Source organism: Malus sylvestris, chromosome 15 (genome assembly GCF_916048215.2).
Source record: "Malus sylvestris chromosome 15, drMalSylv7.2, whole genome shotgun sequence".
NCBI classification, from domain to species: Eukaryota; Viridiplantae; Streptophyta; class Magnoliopsida; order Rosales; family Rosaceae; genus Malus; species Malus sylvestris.
The window spans coordinates 645,021-663,348 of record NC_062274.1 but is presented as its reverse complement, the minus strand read 5'-3'; the positions used below and the strand labels follow the sequence as shown (position 1 = coordinate 663,348).

The 18,328-nt window shown below is 41.1% G+C and overlaps 1 protein-coding gene and 1 non-coding gene across 2 annotated transcripts; both read right to left on the bottom strand.

Annotated features, from left to right (window-relative positions):
* Positions 1-726: 726 nt before the first annotated feature.
* On the bottom strand, positions 727-810 carry TRNAL-CAA (transfer RNA leucine (anticodon CAA)). Its single transcript has one exon. It is a non-coding gene; the product is annotated as a tRNA-Leu (tRNA).
* A 1,644-nt stretch (positions 811-2,454) lies between these two features.
* On the bottom strand, positions 2,455-7,312 carry LOC126603296 (endoplasmin homolog). The gene is made up of 15 exons (XM_050270099.1): positions 7,146-7,312; positions 6,887-7,007; positions 6,639-6,792; positions 6,463-6,543; positions 6,258-6,369; positions 6,043-6,169; positions 5,811-5,949; positions 5,391-5,508; positions 5,037-5,236; positions 4,449-4,664; positions 4,183-4,348; positions 3,829-3,967; positions 3,574-3,724; positions 3,052-3,456; positions 2,455-2,916 (listed from the first exon to the last, which is right to left on the bottom strand). Exons 1-15 carry the CDS (start codon positions 7,210-7,212, stop codon positions 2,644-2,646), a joined length of 2,469 nt encoding a protein of 822 aa, XP_050126056.1. The 5' UTR covers positions 7,213-7,312; the 3' UTR covers positions 2,455-2,643.
* Positions 7,313-18,328: the final 11,016 nt, after the last annotated feature.

The following is an 18,328-nucleotide window of genomic DNA, read 5'->3' as shown; positions in this document are numbered from 1 at the left end:
TGCACTTTTGCATGGTCAGAAGTCTCAAAACCTCAAATTTTATTTTTTCCTTTTTTTTTCAGAACAAAAGCAGAAAGTTTGGTGTGCTAGGGTTTTGATTATCATCAGCCTTGAGTAACACAATCCCATCTCTTACTTATCATATATGATACATGCAACATGTTTTAAATACCTCACTCCTCTTAATAAGCTATTTGTAATGCTAAGATCCCAGTTGTAAGTGTGATGTACATATTCAATGTATTAACAGGACAAGAGAGACTTTTATGGAACGGTTGCCACTAAGCATCCCGAAACACTAACACAAGATTATAGCTAGCAAGATATAGTTTTACACATGAGTTTGTGTTAGTAACCTGGAACACCATAGTAGCGTCAAATCTATTAATTCCACCGAAATTCAACAGAGAAAAAGTACTCTTTGAGCTGTATATATTCTAAAAATCAAAGCTCCCACATCAATCCTTGTAGGCAATTGAACAAAAAGCAGTATAGGCACGTCATTGCACCAAAGGCACCAAGATCCTTCCACATGCATGCAATGTAGCTAGGCTCTAGGCAGAGAAACATGTGCTTTTGCTTTGCTTTGTTGACGTTCCAGATACCCACTTAAATTACCAAACTTATAAGCTTTCGTAATTCTTTTGAATTATGTCTGTGAGGGCCCCCAAAATTTGAAAGATATTGATGAAGCAAAAAATTATTGAAAGAAAATAAAAACTGATCTGTCAGAAGTGGGATTTGAACCCACGCCCTCTCTCGAAGACCAGAACTTGAGTCTGGCGCCTTAGACCACTCGGCCATCCTGACTTGCGGTGTACTTTTCCTCCGTTATATATATTTATACATCATTAACAAAAACGCGGCTCGAACTGTAAAGAAATTGTTAATTAAAACAGGAGTCCCACGGCGGAAGTGCAGTCCACCACTATGCATGCTGTGACGTGGAACCGTTTCAGCAATGTCGATTACTCCAAAGCTTTTGCTTTACTAGGTCCCACATTATTATGATGATCCTCCAATATTGCTAACGACGGAAAGGGATCCCTTCCACCAAATCATATCAATTAACAAATTCGAATCTTTAAAATTTGATCTGTCAATTAACAAATTTGGATCCTTAAAATTTGATCTAACGACTAAATTATGATAACTTTTAAATGAGCTCTATGTTTTTAGCCATTGAATCAAATTTTAAGGATTCGAATTTGTTGATTGGTAGGATTTAATGAAAGGGATCCAGGATCCCGACCTCCATAAACTTAATTTGAATTCTATAACTTACAAGCAATTATATTTCTTTGTCTTTAGACAATGCATTTTTTTACAAATTACTATTATTTAGAGGAGAGAGTTAAAACTGTTATATTAATTTCGGAAGAGAGTTTTGAGCTCGGAACTATGAAAAAGAACCAAGATCTTGGCATACCGTACTATGCAATTTTGTAGCCATGCTGGGGTTCTCGGACACGTAGGCCCGTCGGTGTACTCGAAGATGTTTAAGTCGGCGTGTCCGAGATCGTATAGCTACGCGTACAACGATGTCACGAGTACGTTTACTTGTAGTGGAGCTGATTACATCATAACATTCTGCCCTTCTACTGCAAGGTATAACGAAAATAATCTTACGTTTTCCTCACTTTAATTAACTTTATATCTATATGCTGTGTGCATGCAGTCAAAAATCTGTAAGAGGTACGTCTCCAACAAGAAGCACGACAAATAATGGGTCCGGGGTGACAACAACTACAAGCACAGTAAATAATGGGCGGGGTTCTGGAGGTGGGAGTGGAACGACGGCCGGGGAGCTCCCGGCGGTGGCGGGAAACAATATCCGCCATGGATACCAAACATTTGGTTGGCGAGGCAGCGAGGCAGCTGCTAAAGAAAACAAACTTTGCCGGAATTGTAAGCTTTGGCAATGTAATTTTATTATTTCTCGTGAATAACTTGGTCGCCTGTTTCTGTCCCTTGAGTCATCACGATAGCCCCCATTTGTTCCTCTTGAGACTCATGGGATTCGAAAATGAGCTACCGCACGTTACCTTTTTAATACAAGCGATGGACGATTTAGTTAATCTAAACACCAAAGAGGGTGGATGTAGAAAGAGCAAACTGCTCTAACCGACATGACCTGACCTTGGTTAGGTTACTTAACATAAAAACAAAGCGATTATCAAGTAATAAGAAGCCACTTACTTCTAGTGGTGGATTTGTTCATATGGCATTTCCCTGAAAACTCAATCCTATATAGCTAACTCTTACGATCCAAAAAACACAATTTTGTGTCAGGAGGCAAAGTAGAGATGATGAGCATGGATTGGAGAGAGTGAGCTTGAACCCATAACCTTACGGGCCTTACCCATTTCCCTAATAAATCAAGAGCTATTTTACAAGCAACAGAAAGCACGGGTAAGAAACAAGAAACAGAAACAGATGATCGAACATTGCATCTACAAAGAAAAGACTTCATGGCATTAATTAGTCTCTGAAACTAATAACTAGATGCTGGGGACAAAATTCTCGTTTATCTGATTGCAGTAAATCTATTCGACCTAATGTCTTAACCAAACACGGAATCACATAAGTGCAATGTCTCGATTTCCCATATCTCACCCACCCTATAGGCAGGCTTTAGGGAACCTACAACTCGTCCTTAAGTGAATCAGCATCAGCCTCAGCCTCAGCATCAGCCTCAACCTCATGGGTAGCTGCAGCTTCAGTTGCAGCAGTTTCTGTCTCAACTTCTTCGGCATCATCTTCCTCCTCAACTGCAACATCAGGGTTGATGTTTAGGCTAGACTTCACCGAGCTGTAGATGCGGGAAGCAAAGTCCTTGGGGTCTGGAAGATTGAAGCCACTCTCCATGAGTGCAGTCTGGTAAATAAGCTGTGCTGTCTTTTTCACGCTCTCATCCTGAAGAGCCAACAAATATTTGTGCAAGTCAAAACCACATTTGTCAACAATTCTATAGATGATTATTTTAAGACACTATCTAGTAGACGGATGGTATTTTTCAAGGAGTGAGCATAAAAGATGTTTAGGACGTACCTCAGCGTTCTTTACTACTCTCTCGCGGAGCTCCTTGACAATTGGATGCCTTGGGTTAATCTCAAGTATCCTCTTGCCACGCATGTATCCTTGCTTGTTAGCGTCTGATAACGTCTGAGACTGCATGATCCTCTCCATGTTTGCACTCCAACCATACTTTGATGTCACAACCACACAAGGGGTGTCAGCCAAACGGTTGGACAGCTTTACATCATCCACATTATCGCTGGCAAGAGCGCTCTTCCACCATTTAGTGAGCTCCTTGTACGATTCCTTGAGTTCCTTGTCCTTTGAGTCTTTGCCAAGTTTCAAACCCTCCTTCGACACGTTCTGGAATTTCTTGTCTTCGTAGTCCATCAGGTACTGCATCAGATATTCATCAACTGGATCTGTGAAGAAAATAACCTGCAACAATACGTGTGAAAAGGTAAATAGACAGACAAAAACAGGCATTGTGACTCAAAATAACCAAAAGAAAAAAAGCGGGAAAAGAACAAAAAGAAATGGAGATTTTGTATTTACCTCAAAGTTTTTCTTCTTAAGCCTCTCAAGGAATGGAGATTTTTCCAATTGTTCTTTGCTGGCTCCAGTAATGTAGAATATGTCCTTCTGCCCAGATTTCATCCTTGAAATGTACTGATCCAGCGAAGTCAATTTGCCATCTGACTTGGTGCTGTCAGAGAATTCAAAGTAGTTATTCAACTACATGAAGACGACTAGAAGGATGTACCATGCTGTCAATCAAACTAAACGCAAATATTAACAAAATATTAATACCTTTCAAATCTTAGGAGTTTTGCCAAACGATTCCTGTTAGCCGCATCTTCGATGATTCCAAGTTTAATGGACTTGCCGAATTCATTCCAGAATCTTGTATATTGGCCTCTCTTCTCCTCATCCTCACTTTTTTCAACCTCTGCTTTCACATCAAAATTCAAGAAGCAAAAGTGAACAATTAATGAAAAACAACAAAAATATTTCAAGTTTTGAGTTTTGAAGGGATGGTATTAATGCAGGTGAGTCCAGACTGCAGTCATCATGACACCAATGCACTAAATAACAATTACTAGGTTCAGATTGAATACTACCAGAACTGTAAAGAAAACTGCATGCAAATATTAAGCACCGTACCTTTGTTGTCTTTGTCACTGGACTCATCAGGATCTTCCTCAGCAAGTTTACGGATCATATCAAGGGCTTTGCGTATAAGTTTCTTCTTGATCGTCTTCAAACTGCTGTGTTGTTGAAGCATTTCTCGTGATACATTGAGCGGCAAGGTGTCAGAATCAACAAGACCCTGTTTGTAAAACCATCAATGTAAAATCCAGTTTTAGATAAGCACGTAAAAACCAATCCCATAAACCTTATTGCGAGAACTTAAAAATATCCTGCATTACCATCAAAAAGTTTAGATACTTTGGCAAGAGCTCATCAAATTCATCTGATATGAAAACCCTTCGAACATACAACTTCAAGTTGGACTTATTGGCATTGTAATAGCTCTCGTATAAATCATGAGGAGCCTTAGGAGGCACAAAGAGGACAGCCTTGAATTCTACATCACCTTCAGCAGTAAAGTGGCTCCACGATAAAGGCTTCTCATCACTGAAATCCTGTTGAGCGGTATAAATATACAGTATAAAAGGTGGTTTAGATTCCAAAAATAACATTCTATATGTTGGTATATTTCATTAATATATATATATATGATGTTGCGTGAGAGACTGGCTGCAATGCCATGTCTCTTGGAATTGAATATTATATATATATATATATGGTGTTGACAGTGGGATAAAGGGAGAAAGGCTGGCAGTGATACGCCTTTTAGCAGCAGGCCGTGCCTTTGAATTGGCGTGTCTGAAAATTAAAGAAGCATGGCTGCAGTGCCATGTTGTGTCCCTTGGATTGAAGAAGCACGGTACCAGTTCCATAGCACAACACTATATGGTCACACAACCATCATATGATTCATATACGAAACTTACCTTGGCGAGAGAGTGATAGAATTTGGTGTACTCTTCATCGGTCACTTCCTTGGGGCTACGCAACCATATAGCTTTAACATCATTGAGAAGTTCCCATTCATAAGTAGTTTCCTTTTTTGTCTTTGTCTTTGGTTTCTTCTCAGCATCTTCATCTTCATCTTCACTTTTCTCAGTTTCCTCTTCTCTTTTCTCACTTTCAGCTGTTCACAATTGTTGAGTGCAGGGAGGCAACAATACATGAGAATAGGTATCAAAATATATAGAACTTTAATGCAAATATTTAGAATTAACTTCTTCTTAAGTGCTAAGCTTTAAAATAAATTACAACAAGGAGTTTGAATAATGGTTGCATACATGATTCCTCTTCATCACTGGACTCATCCTCATCAGCAGGAACCTCCACATCAACCTCTTTGCTTGCCCACAAATGGATGGGGAAGTTGATAAATTCAGAATATTTCTTCACCAACTCCTGAAAAACAAAACAATAATTTATCGTGAACCATCATTTTACATCACTCGTGCATTATAATTAATGTATAGAACTATCATTCTTTTCTTTATGTGGCAGATTGTTGCGCCGTGAAGCAAAAACAAGATCAACGCATCCAAGTTATGGAAATGAGAACATTACCGATTCTAATAGAATAGAATAAGAATGGGATAAATTAATTGTACTCTAACCCCGAAAAATGGGGGAACCAACGTGAGTAAATATTGAAATAAAACTAGGTAATAACTGGTTAAAAAGTCCCAAATGGGGAAACCACTCACTTTTAGTTTGCTCTCATCCAAATACTCTCCTGCTTCCTCTCTGAGGTGCAATCTAATTTCAGTGCCACGTCCTAGTGGCTCATTTTCTGTATCCTCGGCAACTACGAATGACCCATCAGCCTTTGACTCCCAAATATGCCTGAAGCACGAGAAATTTACTTTGTCATTAACAGTCCCTTAAAAAACCTGTTAGCATAAATGAGTGAAAGAGTAAATCATTCAAAACCCTTACTGTTTGTCGTCATTGTGTTTGCTGATGACTTCCACATTATCGGCAACCAAGTACACAGAGTAGAACCCAACTCCAAACTGCCCAATAAGATTGAGATCGCCACTAGTCTGCATCTTCTCCACAAAGGCTGCAACGCAAAACCAAATTAAATTAATATAAACTAACACTTAGTTCCACTCAAAATTCTGATCTCCAAACAAAAACCAATATGTAACCTGAAGTTCCAGATTTAGCTATGGTTCCCAAGTTCTTGATTAAGTCCTCCTTTGTCATACCGATACCCCTATCACGAATGGAGAGGATTCTCTTCTCCTTGTCTAATTTAATCTATACATTTTTCAAACCAATGCAAAAAATTTAATAATATATCATCTAGTTTTATGCTTCAAAAAGTTAAAGTAATGCAAGGATACTACTAACCTGAATTTCGAGTTTAGTGTTATCGCCTTCTCCCAAAACATCCTTGTCCGTGAGGGCCAGGAATCTAATCTTGTCAAGCGCCTGAAATCGGGATAAAAGTTTCCGACGATTAGCAATCGAAATCATGTCAGGTAAAGGATAAAACACTGTATGATAGCTTCAAGTCAACGACTTACATCGGAAGCATTGGAGATCAACTCCCTTAGGAAAATATCCTTGTTACTGTACAGAGAGTGGATGATAATGTCCATAAGCCGAGACACCTCGGCCTGGAACTCGAAATGCTGCGCGTTGCTGCGCTGCGATCTCTTCGAGATTGATTCTGCCTCCCTAAAAATTGACAGCAAGAAATACATCTATTCAGAAACTAACTCACACGTCTTCGAATTATTGGCACGGATATAGAAAATGATAAAGCGCTGACCTCTTGGCGACGTCGGAGTCGGTGGTTAAACCATTGGGAACGGCGCCGATCTTCTCCTCAACCTTCGGCGGATCTACGAGCTCGTCGGAATTAGCCTCCGCATTGGCCTGTAATTTCCGACCTGAATAAACACAGATCGCCAGAAAACCCTAATCAATATCAAATCTCCGATACAAACTTCGAATTCAGAAACATTTACTCATAACAATGCATCGTTCACAATTCAAGTAATCGAGATCTGCAGAAACCCTAGGCGTACCTTGATCGGGGAGGAGTGAGAGAAGGCAGAGCAGAAGCAGAACGGAAGGGATCGTCCACTTCCTCATCGTTGCAACTCGAAAACACTTGGAAAAAGTTCTAGTAACTTCGCTCACTGAGAGTTATCTATTTCAGTGTGTGCTGCTTTCCCAGCGTCTCTCACGGCTTCGGATTTTATATGGAGCTCCTGCCGTTTAGACTGGGCAAGCGTCGTTTTAACGGCGATTGGCTTGGTTTTGCCAGCTTGGACGAACCAATGCTCTCTGATTTGTTTGGGAATACGTGTATGGATTTTATTGGGCCAGCTCTATTTCCTTGACGTGGAGACACAAGGCGTTGTGGACGGGCCCACCGAGGACTTGAGAATTCCAGTCTTGGTTGACGGGTCAGATCAGAGCTTATGCTGCCAGCGTGGATGATCGTAGGGCTGGTCTTTGCTGGTTATACGTGGCAAACTGGTATTGGAGATTGTTTCGTCCTTGACGTGGAGAAATAAAAAAAAGGGCGACTAATAAGTGAAGAAAAAAAAGAAGTGAAAACTGCATAATATATTTTTTTTAAACCAACTATCCAATCTTTAGGAATGATTAAATTTTTCGCAATTTTTTATAGGGGACTTTAACGAAAAGTATCTGGTACTGTTTATTTTAACGAAAAACCATATTTTTACACTAAAAAGTCAATCCTGGTACTATTCACTTTACCTTTTATTTTGTCTTTATCGTTAAAACTTAAAGTTTTCAAGTCATTTTCATTAGTTTTCCTTTTTTTATAACATTTTAGTACTTGAGGTTTTAAAGATCTGACATTTGTCATATCATTAGCATTAAGTGATGGCATAAAAAAATATTGAAATGGGTTTTCACTGTCGCATTATCTATGAAGACAGTGATTTGAGCATTTAAAGTTCCATAAATGACGAATTAGTGAAAACAAACATTAATATATTTGTCCACGTCATGAGTTAATTTTAGTGACTTTATCACTAGTGACCTAACAAATGTTTCATTTTTAAAACATTAGGTAGTTATTTCATGTTTTAAAAAGTTGAGACCTCTTGTAAGTGACATTTACTACAGTGGTGAAAATGAGATGAGTCATTGCATGACGGCGTAGGTTCGAATCTCGTCGGTGAATAATATAGCATCTAATCTAATAAAATCTATAGTGTGACACCTATTTGAAATCATCCTAGAAATCTTGGTTACCTTTTTATGCTTTTCGAAGATTGATATCGTTTGATTGAACATGAACTTTCAATTCATAGCATTTGATACAGCCTTTCAAATATGTGACGCCTAAGCAATATGTTGTGGTTTCGCTGTTTGCAATGGTTTTTGTAAGGGTTCAATGCTAGGCTTATCGCGTCTATAATTTTTTGTGACAAGTTTGCTCGAAGACACTTAGTTTTAATGGTCTCTTGTGTAGCCGTATAGAGATTTAAAATTATTGCCGTTTTGTGTGAATCATTCCCGGATCATAAAATTAATCACTAGAAAATATGTACTCATCTGACACCTCTTGTACTTGTTGTTCTTGATAATAAAATATTTTATCGCTTCTATTAATAGAAAACAATGTACATAAGCGTTAATGCTCATCTACTTACCGGAGAAGAAAAATCTCTAAATGCGCCATTGCTTTTTGAGTATGATGGAAAACCAAGTACTAAGATTGTCTTTCACCATCTCACTCGCTGTAAACCAACTTAATAATTAAAAAGGTGAGAAGGAAACACTTCAAGCAATCGTAAGTAGCCAACGTAGATAAAAGGGTAAATCTCAGTTTACTACCCTCAAATTTCATGGTTTTCAACATTTAGTACATGAAGTTTTTTTCGTCGCAAAATCATACATCTGTCAGTCTGACTATTAAGTCTCTTGTTAACTGATGGTGTGGTGCTCATATGGACAATGACTGAACGCTACTTGTCATTAAGGGGTCCACGTAGAAATTAAAAATTCAAAAAAAAAATGGTAGTCTTTAACCTCCCCCGAACATCCCTTCCTCCCTTATCCCTCAATTCTCTCATCTGCACATGCTGAGCTTCCTGAGGATTGTGCAGAAACATCAGGCAGCCGAGAGAGACATATCATAACGAACAGCATCGCGAGACTTCGAAGAAGAAGCCCCATCGATGCTTCGAAATCTTGAAACACAGAAAGAAAACAATAGATTATGTCACATCCCATACCATCTCCATTGTAGCACGATATTGTCCGCTTTGGACATCCCAGTGGGTCACCCATCCTGGGAATGCTCTCGCCTAAACTTGCTTAACTTCGGAGTTTCGATGTACATATAAGGCACATCACCCTTTCTCCGTTGGTTGATGTGGGATATTACAATCCATCCCTTTAGGAGCTCGACGTCCTCGTTGGCACACTCGCACCACATGGCATAGTGGCTCTGATACTATTCAGACACATCCCATATCGACTTCGTCGTAGCACAATATTGTCCGATTTGGGCCCCAGCCACGCCTTCACAATTTTGTTTCTAGGAACTCACACGAGAACTTCCCAATGGGTCACCCATCATGGGAATGCTCTCGCCCGAATTCGCTTAATTTCGGAGTTTCGATGGATTCCGAAGTTAGTGAGTTCCCAAAAAGCCTCGTGCTATATGGAGGTGGGCATGTACATATAATGCATATCACCCCCTATCCGTTGGTCGATATGGGATGTTACAGATTCAGTACCAAGATTAAGTACCCAGGTAGATATTTTAACAATGCCAGCTAAATACCTGATCTTTACGGCAGTTTGCGATGGAGCTTTTCTGGGTTTCAGCGCAAAGCCCTAAACCTTGACGTATATTCGTCAGTTTGCGGCAGAGCTTTTTGGGTTTCTTGACAGCCAAGTGGAAGAAGAGCATGCACCGAAAAAAAACCACGAGGAAATACAAATCCCTCATAAGAATTCGCAACCAGAAAACGCGTGATAACCCGACGCTCTTCAAGAATCTCACCATTGAATTCTCTCGCTAACAAAGATCATAGCAGTAAATGGCTTCCCAACAACCCCGAGATACAAATAGGCGGTGAAAGGATTAGAGCTTTAATGGGTCCCGATACCGACCTGCATTTTTGGCCAAATCCAACAGACCAACGCAGAGAAAGATTCAGCTGCGGTTTCACGGCTGTGGAATCCGATTCAGGGATCGGAGAAAAGAAGGAAGGAAACTAAATCCTGTGTAATCAGTATATCTTGTTTCTTGAACGGAAAAATTGGGATTACTGGTTGTGAAAGATAAGCTATGACACCATTTATTTGGGGATTAAAATCCAAAAAATATAGAATAAAATCAAATGGGGAAGAAATATATGAGATAAGCTGCTTGAGATTGCCAATGGCCAACGAGGAGATGTGTACTATTAAGGAGTGAAGCGAAACAACAAGACAAAAAGAATGAGTTGAAGAGGAGAGGAGATGAGGGTTTGGTGGGTTGGTGCAGAAGAGAGAATAGAGGGATAAGGGAGGAAGAGATGGTCGGGGGAGGTAGAAGACGATAAATTTTTTTTTTTAATTTTTAATTTCCACATGGACCTCTTAATGACATGTGGCATCTAGTTATTGTTCACATGAGTACCACGTCATCAATTAACGGGAGACTTAACAGTCAAAATAACGGATGTGTGAGACCGTCCCAAAATTAACACTTTCGGTATGACTCTGAGACGAAAAAAAAATTATATACCAAATGTTGAAAACCACGAAACTTGAAAGTAGTAAACTGAGATTTACACTAGATAAAAATACTACCAACAACACACTGAGATTTACCCTAGATAAAAATACTACCAACAACACACTCATCGTCTCATTGTTTTCAAGCCTGCATGTTATATAGAGAAAATTAATTATCAAAAGAACAAATCTTGTGTTTTCTTTTATGGGGAATACACATATTATGCATTTTGTGAATAACATATCTACATCATATATAAACTTTATAATTGAAATCATTAAGTTTTTTAATATATATTTGAAGATCATTCTTATGAAAAAAATTATACAACAACAACAACAACAACAACAAAGCCTTTTCCCACTAAGTGGGGTCGGCTATATGAATCCTAGAACGCCATTGCGCTCGGTTTTGTGTCATGTCCTCCGTTAGATCCAAGTACTCAAGTCTTTTCTTAGGGTCTCTTCCAAAGTTTTCCTAGGTCTTCCTCTACCCCTTCGGCCCTGAACCTCTGTCCCGTAGTCACATTTTCGAACCGGAGCGTCAGTAGGCCTTCTTTGCACATGTCCAAACCACCGGAACCGATTTGCTCTCATATTTCCTTCAATTTTGGCTACTCCTACTTTACCTCGGATAACCTCATTCCCAATCTTATCCTTTCTCGTGTGCCCATACATCCCACGAAGCATCCTCATCTCCGCTACACCCATGTTGTGTACGTTGATGCTTCACCACCCAACATTCTGTGCCATACAACATCGCTAGCCTTATTGCCGTCCTATAAAATTTTCCCTTGAGCTTCAGTGGCCTACGACGGTCACACAACACGCCGGATGCACTCTTACACTTCAGCCATCCAGCTTGTATTCTATGGTTGAGATCTCCATCTAATTCTCCATTCTCTTGCAAGATAGATCCTAGGTAGCGAAAACGGTCACTTTTTGTGATCTTCGCTAGATTGCTCCGGTCATTAATGTGGATAAGTATATAAATGGATAGAGATAGGAAAGCAAACACAAGATGTACGTGGTTCACCCAGATTGGCTACGTCCACGGAATAGAGGAGTTCTCATTAATTGTGAAGGGTTTACACAAAAGCAAACACAAGATGTACGTGGTTCACCCAGATTGGCTACGTCCACGGAATAGAGGAGTTCTCATTAATTGTGAAGGGTTTACACAAGTACATAGGTTCAAGCTCTCCTTTAGTGAGTACAAGTGAATGATTTAGTACAAATGACATTAGGAAATATTGTGGGAGAATGATCTCGTAGCCACGAAACTTCTAAGTACCGGAGTGTGGTATCGTCTTGACTTGCCTTATCTGTCTCATAGGTAGATGTGGCATCTTCTCTGGAAGTACTCTTCCTCCATCCAGGGGTGGTATCTGTAACTGGTGGAGATGCACAAGGTAATGTATCAATTTCACTTGAAGCTTACTTGTAGTTTCATGCTTGGTCAAGCGCGATACAAACCATGTAGTAGGAGTCCCCCAAGTCACCGAGCTAGGGGATCTGCTGAAAGAGGTGACAGACAAGGTAAGCAATCAGAGCTCCGGCTGATTGTTCACATTCTCCCTATCTTGCAGGCAGCATGAAGGATAAAGAGAAGAAAAATGAGGAGATATGATATGGGATACTTTTGCTTTTGAAGAAGTAACTTTCCACAGGCTTATTCTTGAACTGGGCTGGAGGGTTTTCTGGTTTCCTCTAGAGTATAAGGCCGACTGAAGAATTTGAGGGTCAAAACAAGTCCATCAAATCTAGAGTACGTTCGACCCTGTTGATATGGGATACTTTTGCTTTTGACAGAGTAGTGGATGTATCGGCACGTGTGCTGTTACGCTTGTCTCCACATGCTTCCTTGTATCCTTCTCACTTGCTCTATCTGTTCCTCAGGCAGATGCGATATCTTCCCTGGAAGCATAAGATGTTGAAGATGAGTACTCGAGAGCACTGCCAGGTAAGTTATCAGGTAAGGGGTTCCACGCAGTCAGTTCCTGGCTGGAAGCTTGATTCCAAGTGCTGACTGATTGCTCTCTTTCTCCTTGTCTTGCAGGTAAGAACAAGGCCAAAGGAAAAGACAGGGAAAAAGCATGATATGGGATACTCTTGCTTTTAACCCTGATGATATGAGATATTCTTGCTCTAGTATAGCTTGTTTACAGAGGTATTATCGGGGGGAAAGAAAGCTGAATATTTCGAAAAGCTTCGTTGGGAGTGCCCTCTCAGACAAGAGAAAGGGTTGAGCATTTTTGCAGGTCTGCCTGTCCGTTAGGGATGGAGGTCGACATATATAGGAGTCTCCCTAACATTAAGTAATAATGTTATTCCTTTACCCTGCTTGGTTATAGCATGGTAGTGGGAGCTGCCAACTTCACATGTTTTAACTCTGTCAGAGCACTTTGAAAAAATGGTCTGTCCAATTATCCAGCAGTGGTACTGTTCCTTTACCCTCTCTTCGATTTTTGAGAAAGTAATCATGTTGGGAGTCTGGCTCTCGAGATTCGGAAGGCGGTGCCTCTTCGATTTTGGAGCAAGCAATCTTGTTGGGAGTGTTTTCTCGAATGTGAGTAAAGGTTGGGCATGTTTGCTAGTCTACCTTGCCACGAAGCACAAAAGTTGACACACAGGGACTTTCCAATTATCCAGCAGTGGTGCTGTTCCTTTACCCTCTCTTCGATTTTTGAGAAAGTAATCATGTTGGGAGTCTGGCTCTCGAGATTCGGAGGGCGGTGCCTCTTCGATTTTGGAGCAAGCAATCTTGTTGGGAGTGTTTTCTCGAATGTGAGTACAGGTTGGGCATGTTTGCTAGTCTACCTTGCCACGAAGCACAGAGGTTGACACACCGGGACTTTCCAATTATCCAGCAGTGGTACTGTTCCTTTACCTTTGTGGGTAATAATATGGTAGCTAGACCTTCAAAATTTATGTGTTTAAACTTTGTTAGTGTTCTTTCTTTGCAATTCTTTTACTCTTCTTGGTCAGAGCGATGTAGTGGGAGCTGCAAGCTTCACGTGTCTCAACTTTGTCAGAGAACTTTGGCAAAGTTATCTGTGGTACCCATGAGCTACTGTTGCGTGTGGGAAGTGGGTGATTGAACAGTGCGATTCATGTGCTTTCTACTTCGTCAGAAATCTTCGACAGAATGCCCATAATTTCTGCAAAGCTGAGTGTGCGTGTGACAGGTGCTGACAAGGCTGGGAAAGTAGGTGCCTCTTCGATTTCTGAGATCGGCCCTCGTGGTCTCTGAGCAGCCCAGCTTTTGAGAAAGTAAGCCTCTTCGATTTCTAAGATCGGCCTTCGTGGTCTTTGAGCAGCCCAGCTTTTGAGAAAGCAAACGCCTCTTCGATTTCTGAGATCGGCCTTCGTGGTCTTTGAGCAGCCCAGCTTTTGAGAAAGCAAACGCCTCTTCGATTTCTGAGATCGACCCTCGTGGTCTCTGAGCAGCCCAGCTTTTGAGAAAGCAAACGCCTCTTCGATTTCTGAGCAAGCGCCTCTTCGATTTCTGAAGATTCGTCGAGTGCAGATTTTTATAGGGGCTGACATTAAGTTCCAAAGCACACTTGAATATCCACCAGTAGAAGCTCCATTCTTGCACTTCTAAGATCTTGATTTGTCCGACCTCTTCTCTCTTCAACACCTTTGAAAATGTCTGGCCCCTCCGACCGTCGTTTTGACTTGAACCTTGTTGAAGAGGCAGCCCCGCATTCTCCAGACAACATATGGCGCCCATCCTTCGTCTCCCCTACTGGTCCTCTTACCGTTGGGGATTCCGTGATGAAGAATGATATGACCGCTGCGGTAGTGGCCAGGAACCTTCTCACTCCCAAAGATAACAGACTACTTTCCAAACGGTCTGATGAGTTGGCTGTTAAGGATTCTCTGGCTCTCAGTGTTCAATGTGCAGGTTCTGTGTCTAATATGGCCCAACACCTATTTGCTCGAACCCGACAAGTTGAATCATTGGCGGCTGAAGTGATGAGTCTCAAACAGGAGATTAGAGCGCTCAAGCATGAGAATAAACAGTTGCACCGGCTCGCACATGACTATGCTACAAACATGAAGAGGAAGCTTGACCAGATGAAGGAATCTGATGGTCAGGTTTTACTTGATCATCAGAGATTTGTGGGTTTGTTCCAAAGGCATTTATTGCCTTCGTCTTCTGGGGCTGTACCGCGTAATGAAGCTCCAAATGATCAACCTCTGATGCCTCCTCCTTCTAGGGTTTTGTCCAGTACTGAGGCTCTGAATGATCCCCCTCCGGTGCCTTCTCTTTCTGGGGCTCTACCGACTGCTGAGACTTCTCCTAAGCAACCTTTGTGAAGGCTCCCTCTTGTTTGTTTAATTTGACTCCAGTATATGTACATATTTGTAGCTTATCGGGGATATCAATAAATAAGCTTTCCTTCATTTCAACGTATTGTGTTAAATACACCAAAGCCTTCTTCGCTAAGTTCTTTGAATTTTCTTTTGTTGAAGCTTGTATGTTGAAGCTTTGTGAGTGGAGCATATAGGTTGAGGTAGTGTTCCCTTAATTTCCCGAGTGAGGAAAACTTCTCGGTTGGAGACTTGGAAAATCCAAGTCACTGAGTGGGATCGGCTATATGAATCTTAGAACGCCATTGTGTTCTGTCATGTGTCATGTCCTCCGTTAGATCCAAGTACTCTAAGTCTTTTCTTAGGGTCTCTTCCAAAGTTTTCCTAGGTCTTCCTCTGCCCCTTCGGCCCTGAACCTCTGTCACATAGTTGCATCTTCTAATCGGAGCGTCAATAGGCCTTCTTTGCACATGTCCAAACCACCGTAACCGATTTTCTCTCATCTTTCCTTCAATTTCGGCTACTCCTACTTTACCCCGGATATCCTCATTCCTAATCTTATCCTTTCTCGTGTGCCCACACATCCAACGAAGCATCCTCATCTCCGCTACACCCATTTTGTGTACGTGTTGATGTTTCACCGCCCAACATTCTGTGCCATACAGCATCGCCGGCCTTATTTCCATCCTATAAAATTTTCCCTTGAGCTTCAGTGGCATACGGCGGTCACACAACACGCCGGATGCACTCTTCCACTTCATCCATCCAGCTTGTATTCTATGGTTGAGATCTCCATCTAATTCTCCGTTCTTTTGCAAGATAGATCCTAGGTAACGAAAACGGTCGCTCTTTGGTATTTCTTGATCTCCGATCCTCACCTCTAACTCGTTTTGGCCTCCATTTGCACTGAACTTGCACTCCATATATTCTGTCTTTGATCAGCTTAGGCGAAGACCTTTAGATTCCAACACTTCTCTCCAAAGGTTAAGCTTTGCATTTACCCCTTCCTGAGTTTCATCTATCAACACTATATCGTCTGCGAATATGTCCTGTTAACTCATCCATTACCAACGCAAAAAGGTAAGGACTTAAGGATGAGCCTTGATGTAATCCTACAGTTATGGGAAAGCTTTCGGTTTGTCCTTCATGAGTTCTTACGGCAGTCTTTGCTCCTTCATACATATCCTGTATAGCTTGGATATATGCTACTCGTACTCTTTTCTTCTCTAAAATCCTCCAAAGAATGTCTCTTGGGACCCTATCATACGCTTTTTCCAAATCTATAAAGACCATGTGTAAATCCTTTTTCCCATCTTTATATCTTTCCATCAATCTTCGTAAGAGATAGATTGCCTCCATAGTTGAGCGCCCTGGCATGAACCCGAATTGGTTGTCCGAAACCCGTGTCTCTTGCCTCAATCTATGCTCAATGACTCTCTCCCAGAGCTTCATTGTATGACTCATTAGCTTAATACCCCTATAGTTCATGCAATTTTGTACATCGCCCTTATTCTTGTAGATAGGCACCAAAGTGCTCTTTCGCCACTCATTCGGCATCTTCTTCGTTTTCAAAATCCTATTGAAAAGGTTAGTGAGCCATGTTATACCTGTCTCTCCCAAAACTTTCCACACTTCGATTGGTATATCGTCTGGGCCTACTGCTTTTCTATGCTTCATCTTCTTCAAAGCTACACCCACTTCTTCCTTCCGGATTCTACGATAAAAAGAGTAGTTTCTACACTCTTCTGAGTTACTCAACTCCCCTAAAGAAGCACTCCTTTCATGTCCTTCATTGAAAAGATTATGAAAATAACCTTTCCATCTGTCTTTAACCGCGTTCTCTGTAGCAAGAACCTTTCCATCCTCATCCTTGATGCACCTCACTTGGTTTAGGTCCATTGTCTTCTTGTCCCTTGCTCTAGCTAGTTTATAGATATCCAACTCTCCTTCTTTGGTATCTAGTCGCTTATACATATCGTCATAAGCCGCTAACTTAGCTTCTCTCACAGCTTTCTTCGCCTCTTGCTTCGCTTTTCTATACCTTTCACCATTTTCATCGGTCCTATCCTTGTATAAGGCTTTACAACATTCCTTCTTAGCCTTCACCTTTGCTTGTACCTCCTCATTCCACCACCAAGATTCCTTTTGGTGTGGGGCAAAGCCCTTGGACTCTCCTAATACCTCTTTTGCTACTTTTCGGATACAACTAGCCATGGAATCCCACATTTGGTTAGCTTCCCCCTCTCTATCCCACACACACTGGGTGATTACTTTCTCTTTGAAAATGGCTTGTTTTTCTTCTTTTAGATTCCACCATCTAGTCCTTGGGCACTTCCAAGTCTTGTTCTTTTTTCTCACTCTTTTGATATGTACATCCATCACCAACAAGCGATGTTGATTAGCCACGCTCTCTCCTGGTATAACTTTGCAATCCTTACAAGTTATACGATCCCCTTTCCTCATTAGAAGAAAATATATTTGTGTTTTTGACGACCCACTCTTGTAGGTGATCACATGTTCTTCTCTCTTCTTAAAGAAGGTGTTGGCTAAGAAGAGATCATATGCCATTGCAAAATCCAAGATAGCTTCCCCATCCTCGTTTCTCTCCCCAAAACCATGGCCACCATGAAAACCTCCATAGTTGCCTGTCTCCCTGCCCACGTGTCCATTTAAATCTCCTCCTATAAATAACTTCTCCGTCTGAGCAATTCCTTGCACCAAGTCTCCAAGGTCTTCCCAAAATTTCTCCTTCGAACTCGTATCCAACCCTACTTGAGGTGCGTACGCACTAATCACATTGATAAGTTCTTGTCCTATTACAATCTTGATTGCCATGATTCTATCTCCTACCCTCTTGACATCTACAACATCTTGTGTCAAGGTCTTGTCCACGATGATGCCAACACCGTTTCTCGTTCTATTTGTGCCCGAATACCATAGTTTAAACCCTGAGTTTTCTAGATCCTTTGCCTTACTACCAACCCACTTAGTTTCTTGTAGGCACATAATATTTATCATTCTCTTCACCATAACTTCTACTACTTCCATAGATTTTCCCGTCAAGGTTCCTATATTCCACGTTCCTAAACGCATTTTGCTCTCTTGAACTCTACCCTTCTGTCCTAGTTTCTTCACCATTCCCCGTCTAATAGGATCAAAGTACTTCTTTTGTGTG

Excerpts from the sequence above, each read along its gene's own strand:
- LOC126603296 (XM_050270099.1), bottom strand. The coding sequence starts at position 7,212 with ATGAGGAAGTGGACGATCCCTTCCGTTCTGCTTCTGCTCTGCCTTCTC. Across the intron at positions 6,370-6,462 it reads ACACTAAACTCGAAATTCAG|ATTAAATTAGACAAGGAGAA; the intron begins GTTAGTAGTATC and ends AAAAATGTATAG. Across the intron at positions 5,509-5,810 it reads TGGATGAGAGCAAACTAAAA|GAGTTGGTGAAGAAATATTC; the intron begins GTGAGTGGTTTC and ends TTTGTTTTTCAG.